Source organism: Anopheles gambiae, chromosome 3 (assembly GCF_943734735.2).
Source record: "Anopheles gambiae chromosome 3, idAnoGambNW_F1_1, whole genome shotgun sequence".
Taxonomy (NCBI): Eukaryota; Metazoa; Arthropoda; class Insecta; order Diptera; family Culicidae; genus Anopheles; species Anopheles gambiae.
The window spans coordinates 77,046,225-77,074,093 of record NC_064602.1 but is presented as its reverse complement, the minus strand read 5'-3'; the positions used below and the strand labels follow the sequence as shown (position 1 = coordinate 77,074,093).

General features: G+C 44.3%; 1 protein-coding gene and 1 long non-coding RNA gene across 22 annotated transcripts; one reads left to right on the top strand and one right to left on the bottom strand.

Moving 5' to 3' along the window:
- The first annotated feature begins 185 nt into the window (after positions 1-185).
- On the top strand, positions 186-27,432 carry LOC1270715 (hexokinase type 2). 21 transcript variants are annotated; one of them, XM_061655081.1, is made up of 9 exons: positions 5,024-5,966; positions 6,780-7,219; positions 20,611-20,773; positions 20,867-21,051; positions 21,910-22,083; positions 24,198-24,297; positions 25,001-25,202; positions 25,285-25,624; positions 25,700-27,432. In XM_061655081.1, the coding sequence occupies exons 2-9, from the start codon at positions 7,166-7,168 to the stop codon at positions 25,871-25,873; spliced, it is 1,392 nt and encodes a 463-aa protein (XP_061511065.1). In that variant the 5' UTR covers positions 5,024-5,966; positions 6,780-7,165; the 3' UTR covers positions 25,874-27,432. The 21 variants fall into 21 exon arrangements, with proteins under 21 accessions (XP_061511076.1, XP_061511077.1, XP_061511065.1 ...); XM_061655075.1 differs by having other exon boundaries at positions 5,662-5,760; XM_061655074.1 differs by having other exon boundaries at positions 5,684-5,877.
- Positions 4,590-5,492, bottom strand: LOC133392860 (uncharacterized). Its single transcript, XR_009765847.1, has 2 exons — positions 5,268-5,492; positions 4,590-5,034 (listed from the first exon to the last, which is right to left on the bottom strand). It is a non-coding gene; the product is annotated as an uncharacterized LOC133392860 (long non-coding RNA).
- Positions 27,433-27,869: the final 437 nt, after the last annotated feature.

Here is a 27,869-nt window from a genome sequence, read left to right as displayed (position 1 = left end):
TACGATCGTCGTCCGTAGTGTCGTTGTCGTGCTGGTTTTCGTCGATATCTTCGGAAGTGTGTGCGGGTGTTTTTGGAGAATTTTGGTCAGAAAAGTGTTCTAAAGATTCGGCGCAAATTAGTGCCTTTCTAGCATCTCCGGGGAAGTCATCTACGATTACCTCAGAAGGTTGCAAGGAAAAAAAAATATCGATTGTGTAACATCACTGTGTACCGCCGTCCTTCAAGATCACTTTTCCTTGCGTGAGAAACAGAGTTGTTTTGTGTAAGCAAAAAAAGTTGCACTAAATGCTACACTTTTGCGAGCATCACTTCACCAGTTTGTTTGCAATTTAAAGCGAGAAAGAATAAGATCTTCAACAAAAAAAAAAGTTAACTTCTTGTGATACCGTGAAGCGTTACATAAATCGTTGCACGGTGTTGTTCCGGTGCACTCGTTCCGCTCTCACCGTAAGCGTTCTGGATGAATTCTCTCTTGCTGCCAGTGCCAATGCTCTCGTCCCCATTGCTTCAATGTCACAGTGATAGTGATTTTATGTAATCAGAAATATCGCCGATCACTCGCAAACACCAGCCGGGCGCGCACCGATCGATCGAGCTCGAAGGAACCTCGATTCCACCCCGTCGAAACCGTCTGGGCGATTTGAGGAAACAGAAAAAAAAGAAAAACAAAACACTGTAACTCGTCTCGTCGCGTAACGTCTGTTCACCGACTGCCGGTACAAATACAACAACATAGAATTTCGCTAGACGACGGGCTTTGGAAAGTTGTGTGAGGAAAAGTGGCGATCGGGTAAAAATAGTCAAGGGCCCACCACCACCTACGCGCGCCTACTGTTGGGAGTGGAACGGAGGGGGAACGGTTTCGTTAAAGGCCAGTCGCCAGTGTCGGGGTGCATTCGCGTGCGAACAGTGTAGTGTTTGTGTGTGTGTGTGTGTGTGTGTGTGGGTGTGTACAAAGTTGAAGGCTTACATAATTACCCAACCCCAGCAAGCAGAAAGCCCTAGACGACGCGGGCCTGCGCGGAGGAGAGGAAAAGTGGTTCGTTTTCCACGACATAGGATAGGAGAGAACGATAGGAGAGAAGCCGCTCCTCCACATTCTACCCAGCCGAAGGTCATCTGCATGTCGGAAATGGAAGTCCTCGAGGAGGTAAGTGGCAACAAATGGCATTGGGGATTACCCGAAAAACCGGACCTATGTAAAAAAAACTGGAATGGGTGGGTGGGTGTGTCTCGGTAGACCGGTCATGCTTCGCAAATGCATCCACTCACTGTCAGAGCAGGTACCGAGTACCCAAGATTGCTTATCGACAGCTGATAAGTATCCGCACAGGAAACCGGAGCGTCATTTTGCGAAAGGGGTTGTAAGCGATCGTGCTATTTGTAAACGTTTTCCCCCTTTCTTTTCCCTTATCAAACAAACCCTTGCAATGAATAGGTGGGAGAGGGAGAGAGAGAAAGGGGTTAGATAGTTAAGAGCAAAACATGTCTGCTATCACCAATAAATGGTGACAAGTCGATCATAAAACTCTGGGGAAACCTTGGGAACGATCGGAAAAGTGCGATAGTGCAAAACAGTACGCACCAGCCAGGACCGAGAACAATCGAATCGCTTCAATTCATGGGCTAATCTTGTTTAACTATTTACCGAATCTACTTCACATCCGGCGGAGGCAGTATAGTTTCGCTGAGCTTACGTTTTAAAAATCCATTGTTTCGGATGATTCTACGCATTTCAGTTGATGTCCATCTTATCTGCACCATTGTCAGACAATTTCCTCTTCCTTGGGGAGTGTTATTTATGATCGCAATAATGGGGATGACACCTACGAAGAGTGCACCGCGCACCAAAGTGCAAAATATTAAGCACAATAACCCCTGCTTGATTAAAGACAAACGCCGCACGCGCAGCCGCAATCCTTTGCGCAAATAGGGCCAGGGATTCTTTTACTACCGCCGGCGCGGCGCACTGTAAGTTACGCCAATCGATCCCGGATGTGTAGTAAATAAAACGATTAAGCGACACCAATTATCGGGGGATTTTACGGGACCTGGGTGTGATAAGCGCTCTTAGGGGGCGCTGCCATCGACGGCTGTGCTTGTTAGCAAAAGGGCTAACTAAATTACACACATCTTGCAGCAATGTCATCACGTGAAGCGTTTCGTTTTTTTTGTGTGTCTTTGCACGATTTGCGGTAGGATTTTGCCAAGTGCGGCTAAGTGGAAGGTACTTGAGAAGCATTGAAGATCGTTTGAGGTTAGGATTGTTTGTTCTTTTGGTTTATATATCCTCTGAGTCATAACATCTATTGCAAAAACATTGATTTAACGACAAAGTGATTATGAAAAGATTCAAACAATTAGTTGTTCCCAGAAATCTAATCTGTTAGTCCTAAATCTAACATGGAGGCCCTTCACGATTCTAGTCAGTTTTTTGTAGGGATTTTCACAGTTGGAGGCTGAAGAAATCATGTAAACATTCCATACAAAACCACACACAAAACTAGCCTGCAATTTTTAGTTTAGATTATTCTAGCATGAAAGCTAGAATTAAATTCGAATACCTGCTCCAAAAAATAGCAAAACAAGGTGTTGTTTACATTTATCCCAAAGTGCATTAAAGAGATCTGGTGATGGAATCCAGAATAAAAGTGTATGTAGTCCAGGTGGTCTCATAGCTCGTTTTTATAATTAAATTTGAATATCATTTTTTGGCAGAATGGGAGAAATATTTTGTTCAAACAAGCTTTCTGGAGGTTAAAAGGATACATAAAACACTCTTAAAACCTTCATTCAAACACCTTGGGATAAGCCTACCTGAATATTATACCCACTTAGATAACTGCTCGAAAACTGCTATACAATACAAACAGCTTACAGGCTGAAATTTCAGCCTATGAACTTACAACGGAAAGGGCCCTATTAATATGATTCAGTTCTAACATACCTTACCGCAGACCTACCGCGTGGTCCACTGGCAAACGTCTTAGGCTGCTGTAAAGGTCTTCCGTCGTTCAATTCTCCCAACAGGATAGAGCTCAACCATTTTCGAATAAATATTATTTGGTTAAGGTTGTTAATTACCTTAATGTTGTGATTTACAAATATGTCTTAATTAATAACAGTCATTTATTTTATATTACTACGGTTCTGGCATGATCGTTATTGTGTATGTGTGTTGCTGCACGAATGTGTTGCGCAAGGAAAGAGAAGAAAGAAAGAAGTGTCATGATGAAGTGAAGGTGGGTTTTGTTGCACATTTGCAACATTACTGATGCAATTGCACTATTATAAGTATTCATTTATTCTAATCTTTGTACGGCTTAATGCTGAGAGTAAAGGTTCCCTTGACAGTATAAATGATTTTTAGGGTTTTTAATCTTTTTAATCATTTTACAGCCCTAAATATGATACAAGCTAAAATGTTAAGCCTGATGCACCACAGTACGAGGGCATACCTGAAAATGAAATAATTTTCTTTTTTTGCGTAATTTGTTATATGCTCGATTTTAAAAAATAAAGTAAATTTTTGGAGTGATCGTGTCTAACCTACAAAATTAATGATACAAATGATATCTTTCAATTGGAAAATTCAAACTGCACCGAACCATGTGTATGCAAGCATTGCAACAAAATGATGCAATTCGACGCCGAATTTTATTAGATCCCTATAGAGGTCCATCTTTTGCATTGGTGAGAAATACCACTCTTACTTGGAGTGAAGATGGTTCTGCCGGTAATTTTCTACAGATTAAAAATTGCATTAATGTTACAAAATAAAAAAAACCCAAATGTCCTAAAGGTTACCCTCCCCACGACCCAACCGCGAAGGGGAGCAGAAAGGTGCCAAAAAACCGGATTACCTGTTCCCCACTCTGCTCGTGACGTCACACCACCCCTGTTTTGGAGGTGTGTCATTCGTTGCGTCTGCGCGCAGCGGTACTGCGCACGGTTCGATGTGTGCGTGCTGGGTCTGTTGCGTACCTTAGGATGGGGATTTTTTTCCTCTTTGGAAAGGGTGCAACACGGAATTCCTCGATATAGAAGGGCTAAATACAGCTGGGGAGGGGCTAATGGAAGCAGAAGGGAGAAGGTTTTTGTGTCTTTCCCCTCTTGTATTAGAAAGAACGACATTATAATGCAATGTCTTAAGGCTGGCACTGCGTGCCGCTGAAACAGTGCCGTTAAGTAAACACCGCGTGGGGGTTATATCGCACCCAGAGGCACACCGAGCTGTACAAGTGCTAGCACAATTAGCATTTCACTTTCCAACGCAATTCGGTGCGCTCTCCCGTGCCACCGTGTGAGTGTTTGACGTTGTTTATGCAGCGTGTCACTTGAGCATTGTCGGTGTGTTAGTGCGGCTGTCATAAAGCGATTAGAAATGTGTTTGAAACCTGATATCTCTCCGCGCTTTCTTTGTGTGTGTGTTTGTGAGATATTGTGTATTATCGTACTTACACACACACACACACACACACACACACACACACACACATACACAGTTTGAAATTCTTTCATTGCTTTTGACGCACATTGGCACATGTTCCATGTGGCGCACAGTAGAGTTGGACAAAATAGACAAAATTGTGGAGCTGATTCCGAATCGAAGGAATCGTGCGGAATCGTTCGAAACCGAAAGCAACGCCATTGTAGAACGGTTTCGTATTTATTTCCAAATCTGGACACGTGTTCGGCCCGTAAAGATGACTTAAGATTAAGGTGGGATTATTTTGTATTCAGTTTTGTTAGCAAATGCGACTCCAAATGTTACGATTCCATTAGTTTGTCAGTTCGTCGATGATACGATTCAGCAACCAATACATTTTTAAAGTCTTCTCAACAGACCATCAGAACTGACAGAGTAAAAAAGCATGTTGATTTTGTGATACTTGGGATACTTTCTACCAAATCGACAAGAGTTTTATAACGTCCAATGTAATATAGACTACATTGGAGGATGTTTGTCTTGGGCGATTAAATATACCTCTAGCAGTGTATGGAGCGATCAGATGGTCCAGATGGCACGTTCCTGTAAAAGATAAAAAAGGCTATGGCTATAAACCTGGCATCTGTTTTACTAACTGTTATGCGATTAATTTCATTTTGACCAGATAGTATACAGGTGGGTTTATGGCTCCGATTTGATCGCCATTATCAATGGATATTTATATAGAAATTGACGTAAGAAGCGAAATTGTTGACAAAAACTTGGTGCTGAGAAGCACCTTGTTCGCGCAAACTATCAAATTTAACTAGACGGACCTACACAGGACATGTAGTACTTTATGGATCTTGCTTCGGAGGAGAAATCGGAGCAGTTTCTACGACGCTTCAGGACGATTCAGGACGATTCAGAACGTGTCCAGGTTTCAGATGATTCCGGAAAAGATTCCGAACAATTATAGGTATTGCCTGGTAGAGTTGGCAATTCACTTTCAACATCGGAATCGGAGCCGGGACTCTAGCTGGTTCCACGATCGGTCCGAGAACTACGGAGTACCCATCACCAGCGCACACGCGGTCTCTTTCCATTCAAACGTGTTTCTGTGGGTGCGTTTGTGTGCGTGAGCAGTCTTGTCTTTACAATACTAACACCATCGTCACAGACGCCTGCCTTTGGAACACGTTCAAACACGTTCACACACACACACACACAGAGCTCCCTAGCACACTGTCATTAGGTTACGTCCATCCCCTTCGCACTAGCGGGCCGGAATCAATGTGCAAGCGAGCAGCTCCAGGGGCCGCGGCCAAGGTGACCTTACGCAGTCTCTTAGTGCTGGACGAATTTTTCCCGTAAAAACATATATTCGCCCGTCTGTCCGCGCCACGGCGAGTTGTTTTTGAACGAAACCGCACACCGGGTCTAAGGGTACGATACGCAACGACCGTGTAACTGTAAGGCGCAGCGAACCTGGACTGGATCTGGATCGGCCTCGGCACGCTCTCCAACTCTGACAAGTGCGTTTGGTGAATTTTCAGCGTGTGTGTTTTGGTGTGCACGCGTGTACGCGAGCAAACATCGCTTCGTGACACGCTGCACTGTGACACGGTGGATTGAAAAAAAAAAAGGGAGCAGGATTCTCAGCGCCTACTACTATCCAGACCGCAATGGTTCGCATCTGTCATATGGGGCTTGAAGTGTGAAAACGAAAAGCCTTTATGACAGGTGACAATGTAACCAACACATTAGAAAAGCTGTAATCAGTGAAATGCAAGTGATAACTGCATGCACAATGAGAAATTAAGAAAAGTGTGTTATTTCGAGGATTCGCAGTGCACAACTGACTCCTCTTATTACCTTTATTGTTGTGAAATTGTGGCTCCGGTAACGATCGCAACGGAGCAACACCCGGCAAGCGGATTATAGGACCCCTTTCTCCCTTCTTAACCCCCCCCCCCTCCCCCTTCCAAAATTAGACCGATAATGGAACTCACTCTCGCTCGCTCCCTCTCAATCTTTCGTTCAAGTTGGTTGATGTGCCACGCACGAAATTATTTGTGACGTCTCTGCTGCTCGTTTCATCACCCTTTCGCGGGCGGCTTCTGGTCTTTCCCTTCTTTCCCCCTTCATTTCACTTACATTTCAATTGCTCCTAATTTGCATAGGTCGCAAAGTGTTGTTGTTCATGTGTGTATGTGTGTGTGTGTGTGCGATCGGTATTTTGCAAACGTTTGCAAAATTGTAGCGTGGCCACAGGAGCACATGGTACGACCCAATTCAAAATCATGCCCATCTTTTCTAACACATTCTCTAATTACATCTTTATACAGTTCGTTGATCTGTGCGTTGTGTGAAATTCCTCTAAAAAGTTTTGAAGAGGAAAACCAAAAGTTAAACCATCCGAGCCACGTGTGGGGTTTGCGCGATTGGTAAAAGTGTTGTAAAAGTGTGGTGCAAGGCACGAGCCAGATTCTTCAACGGTCCCTTATCTCGCTGCCCTGCCCTTGGAGTGTGTATGCGTGTGTGTGTGTGTGTGACAAGTGAGCATTAAAAGGGAAAGAAAGAAAGCAAGCAGCCTCGCAAGACAAATCCGTCCAGCCGAGGAGATCTGACTGGAAGTACGGCGATAGTAAGGCGCGACCTGCAGGCACACACATTATCGGTCGTAACATCGGCATCGCTTAGCAAAGCTGTCCGGCCCGAACACTGTCCGAGCATGGATTTGGTGAAACCGTTCATGGGACTGCACGTGGATCGTGTCAGCAAGGAAGTAAGTATGGCGGGGGCAACATCCCTTTTGGGGCCTGGAAAACTCCCAACTCCACAACTTGATAATATTGCGCCCCAAAGGCGATGTACAACATAGACAACAACACAAGTAGGAGGGAAAGTATCGAGACAGTGTTAGGTAACAGCACAAGCCAGTGACACATGACAGTTCGCAGGTGCTGCTACTCCAGCAAACGGGAAAGGGCGGCACGGTGGGAGAGTCCTTAAAGAACGAACGGGCAAACGCAGAACCAACCAACCAACCCTGTGCCTAGCAAGGAGACGTCACTGACCTTGGTGGGTTTCACTGAAGGACACCTTGAAAATGGGAACTGACGAATGTGTTCCTCTCTGTGTGTATGTGTATATGTGGGTTGGTGTTTTTCCTTTCCTTCTAATCAAGTGGGTGGAGGCCGGTTAGAATTTTCCTCTGCCGTACCTTAACGCTCCGTCATTGATTACATCAGCAAATGAGACATTCTTTGCTTCATTTAGATACAGTTGGATGCAGTGGATTTTTAATGCGTTTATCCCCTTGGAACGGCTTCGAATTCAGTGCATTTCACTGCACGAGTGTATTTTTCTTGAAAGCGAAACCTATTGGCATTATTGAACGGCCTGGAGCCGGAGTACGCATGCCAGCTTTAGGGGCATTCCATTCATGAATCACTAGCGGGGGAGTAGAAATACGTGCACGGGATTGCATCATCGGATGGCTGGTGTAGTATTGGTGGATCATTTATCCATCCATTGCACTAAATGCTGGGTTAAATTAAATTATTCCAGATAAGAACTTCTATTCCACGCGATACAAGGCAAAGTTTTTTTGTGGAGCAAATGTAAATCATAACAATGTCCCAAAACACTCAAAGTGTCAAATGTCACTGTTAGATTAGGTGAATCTTTGAAATTGTTACCCGGGTTACCATGTATAAAATCGTTGTCTGAGCTCACATAGCAGCAGAGAGCAGGGAGTCGTCTTGCCTATTTTACCCTAATCCTATTGAAAGAGTTGGATATCATTTACACTTTGAATTGGACTCTTAGGAAATACCTTAATTCGTTCTGAGTATTTTGACTAATCTGCTTTTGGCAGTTGTAAAGTATACAAGGGTCAAAGGGTCAAAGATTGTCCCCTTAGCAACCATTTCCCCACACCAGTCAACTCATTTCATCAGCATCAACAAAGTCAGAGTCACTTTCCGCTCTCCCACCTGTAACCTATCTAATTACCTTGATTTTGTGTGACAAATACAGTTAAAATCTTCCAATTATGCATCATAATTACAAAGTTCGCCATGGTCATTGAATTATAAAAGTGCTGTAAAGGTAGTGAATAGTCGCGATTTGATCCAAGTACCGTTGTGGTAGTAGCGCTCCACGCTGCTGTCTGCACTATTCGGCCGCTCTCGACTAACGCCATCTAAATGTCAATATAAGCAACTCAATTCGCCAATATTCATACGCTGCACGTAGTTTCTCGCGTTTTTGGATGGTTAAACAAGGTTTCGTTTAAACTTATTTCCATCTCTTTTATAAAAGATCATTAACACGCTCTTGCAGATGAAATCGGTGTCAAAAACCAATCAAACCACGCAGCCATGATCGAGAACAATCATGCTCCACGTTGTAGGCTGGGCTCAGCCTGATCAGTTTGCGTTTCACTTTCGTTGCGGCGTTTGCGGGCTCCTAAAGGACAGAGGAAAACAAGAAAAAAAAGTCAAAAAGAAACCCCCGAAACAAGAAGGTTTGACCTTCGCTTATCAGGCCTGCCTGCGGGGGCAAAATCTATACCGCTGCTTTGCGTCAGGTTCGTGGTGGCGATGATTTCTTCTCGCTGGTACAGTTGATTTGGCTTCGCTGTTATTTTTCGTACCGTTCCGCCCGAAACCGGTTCACCGGTTTGGCCGTGTGCGGTTTTGGTTGCGGGGCTCCACCACGCATGGCAGAATTGTTGCTTAATAAATTAAAGCTGCGCACGGGAGAGTGAGCGGCGCGCGATCGTATTGAGCGATCTGTGTGTTGTGATCTTTTGGGCCACGCGAAATCGAGCAGCGCGCGCTGTGTCTGTGCTCAATTCCACTGGTGGGATTGTCGAAAAGTAGCCTTTCGTGGCAATCGAGCAAATGTGAGCATTTTTTTGTGTGGTTTGAGCTTGCAACACCTTAAAGTTGACACGCCACCTGACAGTTAGGCCTGCACGCCGGAGACCCTCGGTGCACTGACCCGAGCACGATTGTTGCCTTCGATAGCACCGCCGCGGGGGGGTTTGTAGAGAAGGTCGTTCCGAACCGCTGCATCCCTTCGCCGGACCCAGCTAGGGTCCGGAAGTATGGTTGGGCTTTTTTTTTTTCTTCTGCAAACACGACCAGTGAGCGGAAACCCCTTTACTGCTCGCGCACGGAAGGTACGTCCGTGGTCAGGTGGACGGTTCAATTCCGCGTAGTCGTATAACCGGGCGTCCTTCAGCGAATGGGGGAGTGAAGTCAGCAGGACATCGTGCTAGGAAGGGGTGGGCTTGTCTACGGTTTGCTCGTGGCGGCGAATTTAAGACCGATTTTTTACCTGCGCGCGACGATACGCGGACTGTAAAAGTGTGCGCACTTTAATTGAACAATGTTTAATGTTATCGCATTAGAGTGTGATTAGCTTAATCATGAGCGAGATTGGCGTTGAAGCATTATCGACGGGGAATGCGGATTCGCTCTGCTGAGTAATGGAATGAAAATAGATTGGGGTGACGTTTGATCGGGGTTCTTCGAGAAGAATGTTTAATAATTCGATAAGTCATATTTTCTATGGAGTTGTACACATTGAGGACCATCTATAAACTACGTAACGCGCGTACGGAGACGAGGGAACTCCATAAAGGTATTCTATGGGTTTTATTACATCAAGGAGAGGTGGTCAAAAATTCGAATCTGTGAAGATTTGGCGTTTGGCGTAATTCATCGATGACCCCCTGAGACTTTTGAATGTAATCCAAAAACCTTATTTACTTATTTTAGTCAAATAAAATGGGTTTAAAGGTTTTAAGTCACATCTCAATAAAAGCTTCTGTCCAGATAAGACTTGATCCCACGACCTGCGTTGTATATGGACCGCGCACGTTACCACGGCACCACGGAACAGACACAGCTTACTGTGATTCAAATTCTAGTTTGCTCCTATCCTGTGCTGTAATGAATCTCCCTGCCCAGGAAACTGGGTCAGTTGCTTGGCCTAGTTTTGTGCCTTGCCGAAGATAATGCTTCTGCTTACGAAAGCACACAAAAAACGCCTTGAAAAGATGACCAACTAGCTTTTTAAAGAAAAAAGAGAGCAAAAAACAATAACAAAATAATCGATTGATGTGTTGTGTGTGTGTGTGTATGCATTTGTTTGGCTGATTTTTTTAACTGCGTTCGCTCATTGCCTAAACGCAAACGATGAATTGGTTTTGGGCGGGCGAATGCTGACCAAAACACCACGCCGTTGCGTATGTTTTCTTTTCCCCCTTTCCCCCGCCTTTATTGCTTTGCGAGACTGATGCACCTTGTGGAGCAAAGTTCACACACCAACATTGTTGCGCTTCCACTACGTTCTGTTGCCATTTGGAGCTGTGTTTACACATCGCCCGCCTTTTTATTTTTGAAATGCCGAGATTGCCCTGCCTATGCTGACAGTTCGTTTTGGGCGGCAAAAGGAGTGTGTGTGTGTGCGTTTGCTCATACTGCAATTCAACCGTCACGTTTTTAGTAGTAACGCACAGTGAGTAACGCTGAGTAATAACACGACACACTACCAGTACACGGTGGCGGGTCGTTATGTGACGTTTGGCACGTCGCAAACCGCATTCGATGAAGGGTTTTCATACCGATACCGCTGCCCGGTACCACCACACGCACTGCACCACACTGGTGGTTTTGGGGCGGTAGAGGTAGAAGCAATGATAGACAGAGTGAGAGAGAAAGAGCTGGTGCAATTTTACGTTCATTCATTTCAATGTCACGGAGATACTTGGATACTTGTTGCACTGGCGCTGACAGGCACTACCGCACAATCTATTGCGCGTCTTGGTCGCGTTCGTCATCTGCTCACCTAATGGAGGAGGGCGGTTTACTGCACCGGAAGTCTTGTTCTGTTAGTAGGTGAAGGGTGTTTTATTTTCTAATTAAGGGATCTTATTTTGTGGCGTATCCGATGCCGACGTGTCATTGATTGATTGATTAATGCAGTTACTCTTACTCTTACAGTGCAGTGCTCTCACTCTTTCAAAGATACAAGCCGGTAGATTAGATTTTTTGTGATTTTTAACAAGTTTGTTTATTTTTTATTTTGTCTATTTTTTATATAGATTATAATTTATTTATATCTTTTACAAATTTTTGAAGTTTGTATTATGTAAACAGAGTATTTCATCAATATGTGGGAATGATCGTATTTGATACCTGTAGATCATGTGTACTTGTTGCTTCTATTTTTCCAATAGATGGCGCTCGCGTTCTTTGATACTAATTTAGTTTTTTTTAAATCTAACGTCACTACAAAATGAAGTATTTTGTTTCTGTAATCAAATTGCTTGTCTAATCTTTAGCACATTAGTGGTTACTTCCAAACATTTTGTACATTATACGGAAGAGTTTTTGATCTTTAAATAAAGCATTCTTGTTTTGCTTGCAACTGATCCTCTGGTGTTGATTTACGCTTCGAAACAATTATGATTCTTTCGCTAATTCAGAGCAGCTCTCGCGTGTGTGTGTGTTTGTGTTCCCTTCTTACTTTACTAGTGTAATTTGTTCTGCCTTTGCTTTGCTCTTTTCCGAGCCCACGCGACTTATGGTCAACGAACTATCCTTCACCGATGTAGGTCGTGATTCGTTGATCACATCGTCGGTCTTAATTGTGATTGATTGGTGTGCAAATGATCGAGCCTGCGCGATTGGCCGTTTTATTTAATCTTCACGATAAAAGTATACTTCTAGGTCAAAAATAGTGAAATGGAGGACATAGTATCTAATTGAAGGAATGACTAATAACCTGGAAAAAAATGTGTTAGTGAACGTGAATCAAACGATTACTACAGATTAATAGTGCATTTAAAGCACAACGCATTAACACTGCGTCACAAGCTGCTGTAGGCAGGTTTATGCATTCATTTTTTTTTAGTTCTTAACACAGAAACAACGTTCTACATTCACGTGTGACTGTGCGTCACATGCATAACGGGGCACGGGGTAAAACAACACCGTGGCGAAACACAACCATATATCGATGGGGTTGACGGTACAGAACTGCCTTCATTTTCGATGACGATGGCACACACTCACACACAAACACCGGGGGCCGTAACGCGATTACATTACACGTCCCACACTGTGGGGCACACAAAAAACAACCCTCTGCCCATTCCCATACACCTTCCCTCGTGCCCAAACCCAATCGATCTCACAGGATGCTTATGACAGATGTTTTTGCTTTCATCCGTTTGACGTTCGTCCGCTCGTGACGTTGCTCGCGACGGAGAAGTCACTAGTTTTGAGAAAATAATCTCCGTGTGTTAAACCGTATATTGATCTGGGAGGGGCCTTCGGTGCATTGTGCTGCAGCCTGTACTTTGAACGAATGCCACGACGGCGCTGTACAGGCACCGATGATGGTTGTGCTCCTCGATGCCTGTCTATTTTTAATCTCTTTTAATCCGATGCACGAGGAAGCGCCCGTCCGTAACGGCTGGCCGGGGGGGGTGCTCTTGAGCGGTAATCGGCACGATGTGTGCTGCACTTGAATATGGGGTGGTGCTGCTGCTGCTGCGTTGGAGCAGAGGCCTCGGCCCACGGATGGGGAGCGCCATTTCGCTACGCTACTACCCAATCAAGGGCCAACCAACTGCGTCCCCGATGCTCGATGGGGGCTCGTCCGAAGAGGATTTGAGTGGGCCGATTTCTGATATTTTTAAAATTATCTTCCGCCGGACGGGCGGCACGAGAAAGAGGGGGAAGAGATGTATCAGAGATGCGTAGGCTTTATAGTTTCTTTGAAGAAGCTGTTCTCTTCCGGGCGTTCGTCCAACTATTCTTGCCCATTCAAGAGCGCAGAGCAATCCATCTTAGCCGTTATCTATGATTATGCTAATACTGCTTCCAGCCTTTCCTTTTCTATTCACCGATACTAATCAACACCAGACGCTCGTGTCGGTGTCCACTTGGAGGAAGGGTCTTTCCGACCCTGGAGCCGGTTTCGTTTCGGGCTGGAATGTGGTAGGACCACCTTAGGCTGTGGCGCCTGTACCGCTAACTGCGTGGGAAGTCACCAGTGTGGCCCTCGCACTGCATCTGGAATGTGTGTGAATGGTATGGAAACCTTTGAAGAGATTTATCGACCGATCATCACCCGTCCGCATGGGACCGAGACGGTCCTGGAGGTGGGAGAGAATTGGTGGTACACACTTCTGGCAATGTCTGTACGCTGTAGGTGGCACTCGCTGTGTTAGTCTGTGCCCCGTAGCAGACACATTTTTCTTATTTACTCTGGACCAGATCCACAAACGTACATACATACACAGTTAGTTGTATCGTTTCTCGTTTTTCACAGTTTGCACCACTACATCTAAGGGCTTTTATGTTCGATACCGTACTGATCTTTGGGCGGCTGTATGTTGGAGTTATATTGCCTTGGATTTGTATTAATAGTATCGATTTGTTTTTAGTAAGATCTATTACTTCAACAGGCTGGTCAATTAGGTAGCTTCGTAAATGTTAGAAACTTAAAATGTGGGATTTAATAAGTGACCAAATCCATTCCCCAAGCATCGTATGGTACAATGGGGCTATATGGTCACCACCACATGCTGGCCTTATTAAGGCGTTGATAAGGCTGCCATTTTATTATAATCATGTTGGTTTATTAAATTTATTTGTTTTTATTAATATTTATGGATATATTCTTATTGTAAGCGGCATTACGGCATCGGTCGTATTTTATTTTTTTTGTGTATGTATTTATTTTCCTATTTTTTACATTTTATTTGTTGTTTTATTGTTTATTTGTATTTTTTTAAATATGTTTCACTTTTGTTTAAAAACAGTTTAGAGATGTAACTGTTTATCTGCATTAGTTTTTTAGCATTTTGCAACAGTCTTTTTTTATTTCTCGTAAAGACGGCCTGGTTGGTTGTATCATTACAACAACAACAAAAGCCTTTTGTTTATTATTATTTTAATGTTTTTTTTTTATTTTTATATTTGTACTATGTTTATGAATATTTTTATATTTTTAGTATGTTTATGAATATTTTTATATTTTTAGTATGTTTATGAATATTTTTATATTTTTAGTATGTTTATAAATATTTTTATATTTTTAGTATGTTCTCCTTCATGCAGTATATTTTATACCAGTTTCAATTCAGCAAAACATTAATTCTTTGTTTAATGTATATGTTATCTATTTTTCTTTATATTTTCCCTGTTTTTCGTTATATTTTTCAAATAAATGGTCCGCTTCATACAGATTTTTTTATTGATCTGCTTTTAATTGAAGCCTTTCTCAAAATCCTTAAATTAGTCAACTATTTTGTGAGGTTAACAATATTTAATCAATCAATAAAATTATTTGTATATTCATTCGCTGATATCGCCTTTAATGCGTTATGAGCCCTTGAGCAAAGCTTTTTTTTTTCAAAGTTTTTTTATATTGTATTATATTGACAACAGTTATAAAATGTCATTTTGGGCAATGTGATCCTATTCTTGAGATTTAAATTTACTTTTTTGTTATTTGGATGTCAGCTACAACTTCCAAAGTTAGCTCTATGATACACATAACTAACAAATATTTAATTTTCTATAATATAGATAGACTATCCTAAAAATGGCCACATTACCCCTTGCCGCCATATATTAAACTCTTTGTCCCAATCTGTCTTTTTTCACATCGTGAACAGATACCGATAACGTGGCGGGGGAAACGCTTCTTGTGTCGTTTCTTTCACCAAAAACTTGTCGCTGCACACTGGTTTTCTTCTGCAGCGAAGCGTTGTGTGCGAGCCTCCCCTGCTTCGCGAGTGGTTCGGAAAATGTATCGGCCGAAAAAAAAAAAACATCGACCACACGGTCGCCCGATCGCCCGCATCCTTTCAGTCAGTGTCGTAACGCCACTCGGACGGATTGGCCACGCCGCAATCACCTTCGTTCTCGGTTAGCTGTTTTCTTCCTCTGTGCGTTCGGTTGTTTGCGAGTTTGTGTGGTGTATTCGATTGTATTCGCACAGAAGGTGTTTACCAAGCATTCGATTTCGTTGTGTTGTAAGTGTGTAGTAAAAGTTTTAGAAGCTTTCTATAAAAAAAAGCAAGTGGAGCTGTGTTTAGCGTTAATTGTTTAGTGTTAAATGATTAAAAATGACCCCCGTTGCACGACATAGAACTTTTAATTGCTTTCAAAAAGAGGGGTTTTCCTTCACACAAAAAATGCCCACCTTAACTTCTCTCCTTCAACATCGTAAAAGCCGTAGTCGAAAACGAAAATAAATGGCAATATAAAAAAAAACACACAGAAAAAAAACAATGAACATGAAGGTAAACCAACCCCCAAACGGGTGGCCGCCGGTGGCAATAACCGCGACTTCGTCGCCCTTCTTCGTCCGAAGGTTGTTCGAATGATTAAGCAGTGGTCAACGGGCGTGATTTTTGTTGTTGTTGTGCGTCGTTTGCGGATTTTTGGTGTGATTCCCTAACTGAACAAAAAAAAACCCCCACCGACACACAAACATCCCGGTAGTTACGGACAAACGGTCACAAAAAAGCATCAAAACACCAACCTGTGCGGGCAACAACGGCAACAACGGCGGCGGCGGATGACGAGTACCGATCACGAGTGCCGGTTATTTTTGGTGGCCATTTGCCATCGGGTTCTGCTGGTTTCGCTAGATCGCGTCAGCAGACGGTGAATCGAGGGGGGGGGGGGGGCAGGGTACAATATTTCAGTGGACAGTTCAGTGTCTGTAGCTTACCTCCATTCAGGGTTTTGTTGTTGTTAAATCGATCCGTTTACCATTAATCATATGTTGAGTTGTCCAGACACATTATCTCAGCCCTCAAATATTGGTTGACGGGGGAAGGAGTGCCGATAGAGGGACACTGTGGGGGCACCTGGAACAGTCAAGAAGTTTAGAGAGAAGGTAGTGCAAACAGCGAGCGCCGTCGTTTGACGTCCGCTCGAAACGCGCGACCCGTTAGAAAGGAGGAAGCACGTGAGAGAACGATTGCTTTGCGCGTGAAGGAGAAGTGGGGGGGGGGGGGGAGTGAGAGTGTACCTTAGCACTCTTGTTCGCCCGCCATTATCACTGCTTGTCCCCATCGCTGCGTCAAACACCAGTAGTCGATCGTTTTGAGAACGAAAATAAACATCCCCCCCCCCCCCCACCGCAGCAGCATCCTTCGTTCCCTTCACCATGACGCGTCATGTTACCGATCGTTCGCGATGTTTTGCTGATTGTGTGTGTGTTTGTGTGTGTGTTTGTGTGTGTGTCACTGTGCACTCACAGCCGATCGTCGTCACGCGTGATTATTGCGGCGTGATCGGCAGTAAGCCCGAGTGGGTCCACAAAACGGTCGGCCACAAAGTGTAGCCGGTGACAGTCGTTCGCGCACTACCTTGACAAACGCACACGAACGCACGCACGCACGCATTCCAAACCAAGATCGGTACACGGCGCGTGTCAGCATTGACAGTTGGAAGGAGCGTTTGAGCGTGGAAAGCAATTAAAGCAGGCTATGTGATTGCGTGGAAAAAGGCTTTGTTTTGAAGTTTGAAAATGTACTGAATAAAGTTCGTTTGTTTCTGTGTTTTTTTTTAATTAGCAAGCACGAAATAGTGTCACATTGAAGATAGAGAAAGGTGTTTGCGGTGTGTGTATGTTGTGAAAAAAAAAAACGCCCCGTCCAGCTGATAACAGTGTGCATTTGTATCGTCCCATCACGGCAAACATCTACAAACGGTCTGAGAAGTGACACTTTGGCTCGTAGTAGGACGAAGGAAAGAATCCATTACTTACTTGAACGCCAAAACTAAGATCCTTTTAACCGCCATTGCCGCCACTTCGTCCTTCGTCCCAACTCCCCAGTGTATGAGCTACTAAGATTGTTGTTGTGCGCCGTCTCGAAATGGGTGTCATCAAAGATAGCTTCACCAAGGTAAATAGTGTGTTGCGCGACATACATAGTAGCGCCTTACGTCCGAAACCGATCTCGTCAATCATAGGTTGGAAGCTGCGGGGGGAAGAATAGACACGCAGACAGAGCCGGCTCGCGAAGCGGTTGGCCGCAAAATGCTTTTGCCGAAATATGTTTCGTGTCTGTGTGGTGCTTGTGTGCATCGCTCGTTCCGCCCGGTGACCTTTACTAACCTTGGCGGTCGATGGTGTTTGAGAAAACACATACCGGCAACCATGCAGAAGAGAGTGTGTGTAAGAGAGAGAGAGAGAAGCCGGTGATGGCTTTTAGTGTAAACAGAGAAAAAATCGGGTAAAAAAAGCAAAAACACCTTCAAAACAAACCCCATTTAGGTTGACCGAAGTGTGATTATTGAAAGTTTTATTTTCATACAATTTTGTGTAAGCTCGCTGCAAATGATTAAAACCCTTCCCTTTGTAAGTAAAGTAAAGCACAAGAATGCGCCCCGTGTCAGGCCCGCGCGGACGTCAGCAGCATGAACTCGGCATTGACGTACACGATGGAGGTGCCTGGTGTGTCACACGCGTTGCTCTCGCTAGAGGAAGATAATCGTTAACACTTTCTCTCTCTCTCTCTCTCTCTCTCTCTCTCTCTCTCTCTCTCTCTCTCTCTCTCTCTCTCTCCTTGTCTCCCAATTCATGTCTCCCATGTTTTCTACTTACAATTGTTTTTTTTTGTTTCTGCTCTGTAGTCCGATACAGCAACACATCCGTGCGCATTTTGTTATTTATTTCTGTCCGCACCAACAGTTGTGCGGAGAGGTGATGGTTTTGTTTGGTGCCGAACGGCCAAACGCTGCTACGAACTGCGTAGATTCCTATCTACTGAGAAGCGGGTTTTTCCTCCTGTTTTTGTTCCGGTCGTTAAGGGGGGGGGGGGGGGGGGGGTTGAGGCTTTCCGGCAACGGCTAAAAAGCAAAAATGAAATGATGGAGAACGAATCATCTCCCTATCTCCTGGCAGGATGAAACCAAAACCGCACATATAAAAGGTTTCGCCGGCAAGTGTGTTGCATCGATTTGGCTTCTGTATGTGTGTGTGTGTGTGTTTGTGTCGGGTGCGCCAAGTTGTAATGCGAAGCATTGGGGGACACTTGAGACGCATTGAGGGTTTGGGCGCATTTTGCTTGGATGAGGAATAGAAATGGCGCGCCGAAGTGAGAAAGAGTGAGAGATAAATCGTCGATGAGTCGCGCTAGTAATTGATTTCTAATTATAGCCCCCCTCCGAAACGAAACCAAAAGCAAACAACACAACGTGAAATCATCCGTATCTGTGTGTGTTCGGTTGATGCTTTTAGTTTGATTTGTAGAGAGAAAGGTGCAGAAGAGAGAGAGAGAGCAGAGGATAGAGATGCTTAGATGACAGCTGGGACGTGTATGCTTGAAACATTGTTTTAATTTAAATGCTTTCGAATTATGACATAATAATCAAAATGTAATAACAGCCACTGTATCTATCAGACGGTTGATAGGAATTCCACTTTGTGTTGGTTTTAGCTGCCTGTGGGATCAACATTGTGGGATATTTAGTTAAGAATCCAAAACAGAAGCAATCCAAGCAATCCAAAACAGAAGACCCTGTTATGCAACTGCATCAATGTGCCATTCCACTACCTCGTTGCTTTGCGTGCAAAATAACAAAAACAAAAGCACAAATGACGATGCAAAAACAATCCGCAATCTGAGAGGTGCAATCGACAAACACAGTGCTGCACCATTAATTGCTGCACACTTTAAACATGGCCCTTTGCTGGTATCATTTTGCACTGATAAGTCCAGTTCTCAGTAGGTCCAGTTCCGCGGAATTAATGGGGCAGCGCACTTTTGCCACCAGTCACACACGATTTATGATCCTGGCTTCTAAATACAGAGCCTCTTGTTCAAGGTTTTGATTGCACGAGATGTGCAGTGGGGTATTATAAATCCCTGGACCTGTCGGAACTTGTCACCGGAATGGCAGCGAAATGGTTCTGGTGGTGTGGTCCCCTTTCGCCACTTGATTGTCCACACTAACGATCGTGCTGCCGTGGGACGGGCCCACGTGAGTGTGTCGGGTTGATAGGTTGTTTGCAAAACCACCACCACCATCACCAGAATCGCTCTCTGGTTTGGTGGTAACTAACACTGCTGGACGCTACGTCAAGGATCGGGGTGCGGTGCGCTACGGTGAACGGTGCAATCTTGTAAACAACCTACTAACCCACACACACACACCGCTGCATTGGAGTCTAAACAACTGTAAGTCCTCCCTTTCTACATGATCGGATACTACGCCTTAACCTTGCCCGTATCGATGCCGTATCTCGCCGTGTTGGGCGGACAATTAGAATAGTTTCCGCTTCGATTATTGGTGAAATTTTTCGGAACAGACATGGAGAAGATTGTTTTTCTGTTAAAGTATTTATAATACATTTGCTTCCGCTTGCTCGGAATAGTTTGCTGGAGCTACCGTACTCTTTGCAAGCAACGGTATCAGCATCCAACCACCGTCAATATTGACACTCACGGGATGACGGAGCACCTTGTTGACGGTTCATAACGAAAGGTCGAACAAAATTCCCCCGCCACACTCTGCTCCGTTACGGACGGCTGTGATCGGGCGATAGTGCGGGCGCCATTCATTGATGCAGGAGATGGAACGCGTGCGCGCGCACACTCGCCCTCACGCCAAACTAATCGCACGATTATCACCGGGCCCTCGTGTCTCGCGCACACCTCTCGCAGGCAGAGGAAGTGGATTGCGTTTAGCCCGACACGCTCTAGCGCGAGGCTGCCCGAGCCTGCCACTATCAGTAGTGTACCGTGTCTCCCTGCGCACCGGTCGCATCCTGGTCGTCCTCCGTTACAACTTCAAAGTATCTTTGCAATGAATAGGGACGGTGGTGCAGCGACTTGCAGTAGCGAGAAGGTGCGAAACACGATCTCAAATCTGTGCGGCGTCTTTTGGGGAAGACGAACCTCATCGTGTCGATCCTGCCCGAGCAACGGCGGAGCTACTGGTGCCTCCGTACATGTAGCTAGTCTCTTTACCTCAAAGTGTCGCTGTTCTGTGTAGCTTTTTATGATCTCGCTGAATGATTTGCTCGATGTTGTGCCGATGTTAGATGGATGGTGTGATTTGTGTCGCAGATTTTTATTAATATTTATCGTTTTTTTTTGTTCTTCGTTACTTTCCGTTCCAGATCCGTGAACAATGCAAGGAGCTCATCCTCACAGACAAACAGATCGAGGAGATTATGCGACGGGTGATCAAGGAAATCAACCGGGGGCTGAGCAAAGAGACGCACGCCGAAGCGGACGTCAAATGTTTCATCACCTACGTACAGGACCTGCCAAATGGGAAAGGTAGCGGGGTCGTCTACTAGCTTACTAGTGTCCAGGAAGTGCAGTGATAGCTAACTTGTGCGGGTGTTTTTTTGTTTTTCGCCCTCTTTCCAGAGAAGGGTAAATTTTTGGCCCTGGATCTCGGCGGCACCAACTTCCGGGTGCTGCTGATTCACCTGAAGGACGAGAATGACTTCGAGATGCTGTCGAAGATATATGCCATTCCACAGAGCATTATGCTCGGCAGTGGGACGCAGCTCTTCGACCATATTGCCGAATGTTTAGCCAACTTTATGAAGGTGAGTAGAGGAACCGTAGTTTAGGTCAGTGATATCCGCAAGTGATCGCTAACGCCTGCCAGAGAGCGTTTGAGAGTAGGAAAAGGAAAGATTCATAAGATTGGATGAGGTTTGAAGACATTATCGTCTTAAGGATTTCTTACTATTTTGGCTGAGGCGCTCGAATTCCTTCCAAACAGCACATATCTTAACCTGATCCAGAATTCGTGTGATAAACATGATTGTACGATGTGTTAAATACGATGGTCGCTAGGCACATTGAGTGCTGTACGAAGAATTCCGCGGAACCGCATTTAAAAAAGCATTTAAAGGAAGTTGTTTGTCAAAGCAGAAGTACACAGTTTAAACAATGTATGGGGCTGTGATCGTATCTTTAAACTTCCGTGAAGTGCAAACGATAGCCATGTCCGATAAGAAGTAACAAGCAATGGCAGGAGCTATAGTTTAGAGCAACGTAATAGAAATGATTGGTTTTTATCTTTTAATACCAAAATTCCTGAACTCTTTGGTGTCAGATAATGAAGTTCCAATCTTATCTGCTTGTCGTTAGCTTGAGATCTGTTTCCCAGTGCGCAATGTCGGTGAATTTCTTTGAACGTTAATGGTTTACAGCTTCGACACATTCGACACAGGATCACGATGACTCGGACAAGCATCACAATGCAAGTGTCAAAATTAGGAACGATAGACGCTATCTCCTTGATTGTCATCGCAGAACATTATCACGATTCTTTTAGGATTAATAAAGTTTTACAGTGGCACTGCAGCAAATACTCTGTAGATACAATTGATGCTATCAGTACTTACTAATATCTTCCGGGTATTTTTTTTTTATTATGTTGCCGTCTCTCAAACCAGGAACACTCCGTGTACGAGGAACGTTTGCCGCTAGGATTCACATTCTCATTCCCGCTAACGCAGCTGGGCCTCACCAAAGGTATTCTTGCCCGGTGGACGAAAGGTTTCAACTGTTCCGGTGTCGTCGGCGAGGACGTCGTGCAGCTGCTGAAGGATGCGATCGCCAGACGCGGGGTAAGTGTGTCGTCTTGACAGTCTTTGGCTCTACCAGAGGCTATCTTAATACCTTCATCATCTGCTACTGTCAAGAGCTGCGGTGTGGCTCTACCAAAACTATGTGAGAATTACCTTCAACGGACTTGTACTTTGTTTTTGACTCTGATCGTTTTGTCATTGTGGGATATTCTTCCAATTGTTTCCTGTTTGACTTCCTGGTCCAATCGACCCAAAACTTTCCAGTATTATGACAATATAATGTTTACGAAATCACACTCACTCACTCACTGAACTGATATTCATCCCCAACTCCCCCTCACTGATTGGCCAAACTACAACAACAACAACCACTACACCATTATCGCGTGCGTAGGACGTAAACATAGCGGTGATGGCAATTCTAAACGATTCGACCGGAACGCTGATGTCGTGCGCGCACAGTAATCGCGATTGCAAAATCGGCGTGATCATTGGTAAGCCACCGATATCTGGATTGGGTTCTTTATGCGATCCAATAGGTGTGCTTTGTTGCCGTTTGGGATCCGTTCCATCCGGCAGCAAAGTGGCACAGTGTACATAAATTCTAAAACCCCCCATCTTCTGCCGTTATCTTCCTACGTTTTCCGTTTTGTACTCTATTTATGTTCTTCAAAACTTTCCCATTCCGTTGGTATTGCTAGCGAGAGCCTGATACTTATCAGCAAGTTCTTTAACTGTTAATTTTCTTATCGTTTCTTTGTATTCGTTTTTCCTTTCATACACACACACATACAAACATATACACTTTTTACTCTGTCGTATGATAATGGAACATCGCCGGGTCCTTTTCTGCTACCATCATCATCCGGAAACCGTCGCTCCGGCACCGACATCGTTGCCTTCGGTGCTATGTTGTACCGCAGCCAGTACGGGAAATGAACAATTATTTTCAGCTATTTTTGATCTGATGCGTATTTTTAGTCTTGTCTCTTGTCCATGCTGCACGGTAGTTTTATTTAAGGAATGCTGAAGCTGCTAAACTTTTCCACACACACATTAGCATCGAGATGCATGGTACATAAAAATGCATTCTTCTAAATACTTTCAAGAAGTACTTTTTATTCATTTTAGCAACCAAACTCGATGTTGTTCTTTGATTTTGACTTAAAAGAGAGTTCATTATTGATTAAGCGCTCTATATCATAACAGGAAATTGAAGTTGTTCAGCACAGTAATAACTTTGTTTATGGTGCGATATCGCAACGGTGCACCTTTTATCGCCGGTACTCTACCCGTGTGTAGGATCTTTAATGACCACTATTCGCCTATTTTTATGACAGTAATTGATAGCGAGCTGTTTGAGACAATCGACTGATACTGTCAATGATAGTGGATTAGTTTATTAGCGAGCAAAGCGGCGAAGTTGATAAGAGTTTAATGCACCAACCTTCCGAGGGACCAACCGTGAGGAACTTGTTTGCGACTTTTCTATCCCGCTCAGGATTTACGATCTGTTTTTGAATTTGCGATTTGCGGTGCATGATATGCCTGAGCAAGAATGAAGAAATGAATCTAGAAACACATAACTGAACCGTCTCTATGTTACCGCATCAAGAATTCATGGTCGTCGAGCTTCAGAGAGTCCAAAGATCTTGTATCTTTGATGATCTTTAATGATCTTAACACGATATCTTCTGGAATGTAAAATCCCATAAAAGGAAGTCTTCGATTATGTGTAATACATTATATTTCATCCACTGATGACCTATTCTTTACACCACTATCATCGACGATGCACACCATCGAGTATGTTCACTATATTAACGTGTTTATCCTTATTTCTTGTTTCTTTCTTTACTTTTCGCTCATCACACAAACTCATCACGATACACTGACAACAATGCCTGAACTTTGAACAAAACATGCACACCGATACATGATTTGCCCGACATTGATGCATCGATCACACCTTCATACACCTTCCAATATCTTGCCTGTTACACCACGAACACGTGCACGTCTGCTGATGATGATGATGATGATGATGCTGATGCTTGGGTGGATGCATTTCCGCCATACCTACTGTACCCATACCCATTTTTTTCGGTGTTCCGGTCCACTCTCTTCCCGAAATCGTGTGTACAAACAACTAGGACGTACAAATTGATATCTGTGCCATCCTGAACGATACGACCGGCACACTGATGTCCTGTGCGTGGAAGAATCACAACTGCAGAATAGGACTGATTGTCGGTATGTAGTCTGCGTGTAAGATGATCCGTACGTGCGTGTGTGTAACGTCTTGTTCTGGTGTGTGTGTGCCGTACTACTACTACTACTTAGCATAAGGAGCAAAAGGAACAAATTGGCTGCCTTAGTATAATGATTTGTTCTTAACACAATTGGTTGATATTTGGAGGTTTTATTGTGGAGCATTGGCGAACAACAACTGAATTGGGTTTTTCGGAAATATTGGGTAGTTTCTGTTTGGTACGCGGTGTGCAGGACCTCCTTACTAATTGGTGATGGTTTTCCAAACAATATTACATTTCCTTTTTTTTTTCTTTTTAAATCAACACACAAAAACCAAATTCTCTTCTTTTTTTAAATTTACTAATATATAATGGCTCTTCCTTGATGCTTTGTAGTTTTCTAACTGTTTTATTCTTTTGTTTGTTTGTTTTTCCTTCTTTCTTTTTTATTCTGTTCATGTGTCTTATTTTTCATCTTGTTCTTCTTAATTACTCATCTTTTTTGTATTTTCTTACATCTGTCCTTTATTATTGTCCACTTTACCTATTATTCTTTTTCAACTCTTCCATTTTTCTGTTGTGTTCTGTTTTTGTTATTCCTGCATGAAGTTTACTATCGAATTTTGCATTTCTAATTACTTATTAAACTTATCTAACAATGATTTTCTTGTTTCGTGTTCAACCTGCTCACCGACACTGTAAAGGTACGGGCAGCAACGCGTGCTACGTCGAGCGAGTGGAAAACTGCGATCTCTTCGATGGGCCCAAATCGGGCCCGAACATTAAGCAGCACGTGATGATCAACACCGAGTGGGGCGCGTTCGGCGACGACGGTGCGCTCGACTTTGTCCGCACCGAGTACGATCGCGAGATCGATCAGCACAGTATAAACCCGGGCCGGCAGCTGTAAGTATAGGCAACTAGATCGGTCGATCAGTTTTTTTTCGGAGCCTTGTTAACAACATCCTCCTTATCGCGTGTGTCACAGGCAGGAGAAGATGATCTCGGGCATGTATATGGGCGAGCTGGCCCGTCTGGCGATAGTGCGGTTCACGAAGGCGGGCCTGCTGTTCGGTGGCGTCGGGTCGGACATTCTCTTCAAGCGCGGCCAGTTCTTCACGAAGTACGTGTCGGAGATCGAGTCGGACAAACCGGGCACCTACTACAACTGCCGGGAGGTGCTGGAGGAGCTCGGGCTGGAGCACGCGACCGACGAGGACTGTGCGAACGTGCGCTACATCTGCGAGTGCGTCTCGAGCCGGGCGGCCCATCTCGTGTCCGCCGGCATTGCGGCACTGATCAACAAAATGGACGAACCGAGCGTGACGGTAAGTGCAGGGAAGGAGCACGGTGCGAGAGAGATTGATGATTTATCTTACCAATGGTTTTGCCTTACTTTGCAGGTCGGCGTGGACGGTTCCGTGTATCGTTTCCATCCCAAGTTCCACGATCTGATGGTGCAAAAGATCCGACAGTTCGTCAAGCCGCACATTTCCTTCGACCTGATGCTGTCGGAGGACGGTTCCGGTCGCGGCGCAGCCCTGGTGGCGGCCGTCGCCTGCCGCGAGGCACAGTAAGCGCGGGAGCGTTCCGCCTGTTTGTGGTTTCGCATAGAAAAAAGGGCGCCGAGACGAAGAAACGAACCGACACTACCTTACACTAGAATCGCACCGGCGCACGCGCGCGCACGTGTTTTTGTGTCCAGTATGGATGGTGCACTCATGTCGCTGAGCAAACCGTTCACACCGTTACTCGCAGCATTGCAAATTTTGCGCAGAAAGGATCCGTTGGACTGCAACTGTGAGCGTACCAACACCGTCTCCTCACACTCAACTCAGTCAGCGCTTGACTGCGGCATGCGTCGTGCGATATAGTTGCGTTCACTCTTCTCACCCTAGCGTAACTAGTGATTTATAGAACATATTATATTTACAGACACACACACACACAAACATACATATTATATATATATAGTGAAAGTGAAACCATGTTGATCAGTGAGTAGGCAAGCGCAAAGAGATTGCGCATCATTTTATTAGCAAAACCCCCATGCGAAGCGTAGCTTCCGTGCTCCCATGTCCTAAAAACATACCCCACCATTTATTCTAACCCGCGGTAATCACAAGCGTTGGTAAGCAAAACGCTTGGTACCTTTGGCAAAACAAAAAGTTGTTAAAAATGTGTCCCTGCCACGTGGAGAGGAAGCAGGTGCAAACGCCCATGTTCCTGTTTGGGAAGGGAATTGTGTGCAAAAAAGGCAAACTTAGGCGAAGCAATGGCATTGATGGAAAGCGTGGTGTAAGCGCTTTTCGAGGCTGTTGTCAATGCTGGTTTCGAGAGCCAGGGCGAGCGTGTTGCTCTGTGGGCACAGCCCATTCATTGCCATAAACAAGACGCGTCGTCTGTTAGCTAATATTGTCCACTATTTTGGAAGGGTGAGCTAGATGCTATAGATTCGTTACAGCAACGCGCGATGGTGATTGTAGATCGGTGTGTGGATGTGTGTTCGTACGTTTCAGTTCCCAAAATAATAGCACTAATGGTTACGCCAGTTACAACAACGACAGAATGGTGGGAAAACACGTGCGGCATCGTTTCTGTAGCAGTTGGAAGAAAGCACGCGAACACACGATTATTGTGGCCAACGGAGGGTGCGTGCGCGCGTGTGTGTTTGTTTATTTTTTTTTCATTTGAATTAGTTTAGTAGATGTGTACATTTGTTTTAAATTAGTTAAAATTATTAATGTTGCTGTATTTCTCAGTTTTTTTTGTTTCATCTGCGGAATAAGAAGAGCGAGAATGTGGCAGTGCTTGTCGGAAGCGCGCAGTCGGAGAAAACGGGGTGAGGGAAAGAGGTATGCTTTCGGTCGAGCTGAACTGGGTCCGAAAGACAGGGATTAATGGGTGTTGAAGCATATAGGGCGTATCAATACATACAATGATAAGTTTAAAAAGAAAGCTGCAAAAAAAAACAAATAATTAGTGTAGAAATAAAACAAAAAAGCAGTAGTAGTATCACACGCTAAAAACAAAACAAAACAGGATCAGGCAGCAAAGTGCATACAACAAAAATAAAACAATATACAAGCGTGCGTGTATGAAGCTGTAATAAAGTAGAGGAATGTGAAGAGGAAAATGAATGTGAATTGCCGAATGGGGAAAAGAAACTGAATTACCAAACGGGGGTGGGAAAAGACAACAATGCCACAGCCCATTTGTGGTGGACTGATGCTGCACACCAGCAAAGGGACGATGTATACCGGCCGCACTTTTAGTATGCTACCTTGTTGACTCTCCTTTTATGCTCTTTAAGTTAGTCTGCTTTATAGAGTTGTTTTGCTTTTGTCTCTATTTTCGTATAGGATTTTCTGGGTTTAGTGGGACTTTATTCGTTTGCGCAGATTGTTTTTCCCATTTGATTTCTCTCGCATGTTGGCATGGCCGCGTGTACATATCCTCCGGGCATATAGTAAGCTTTACGTCTATTTTTAAGTGTATAGCTTGGGATTTGCTCCTTTCTTCTGCAAATAAAACTATTTGCTTCACGGTTTTAATTTGCTTGTACCACGTCTA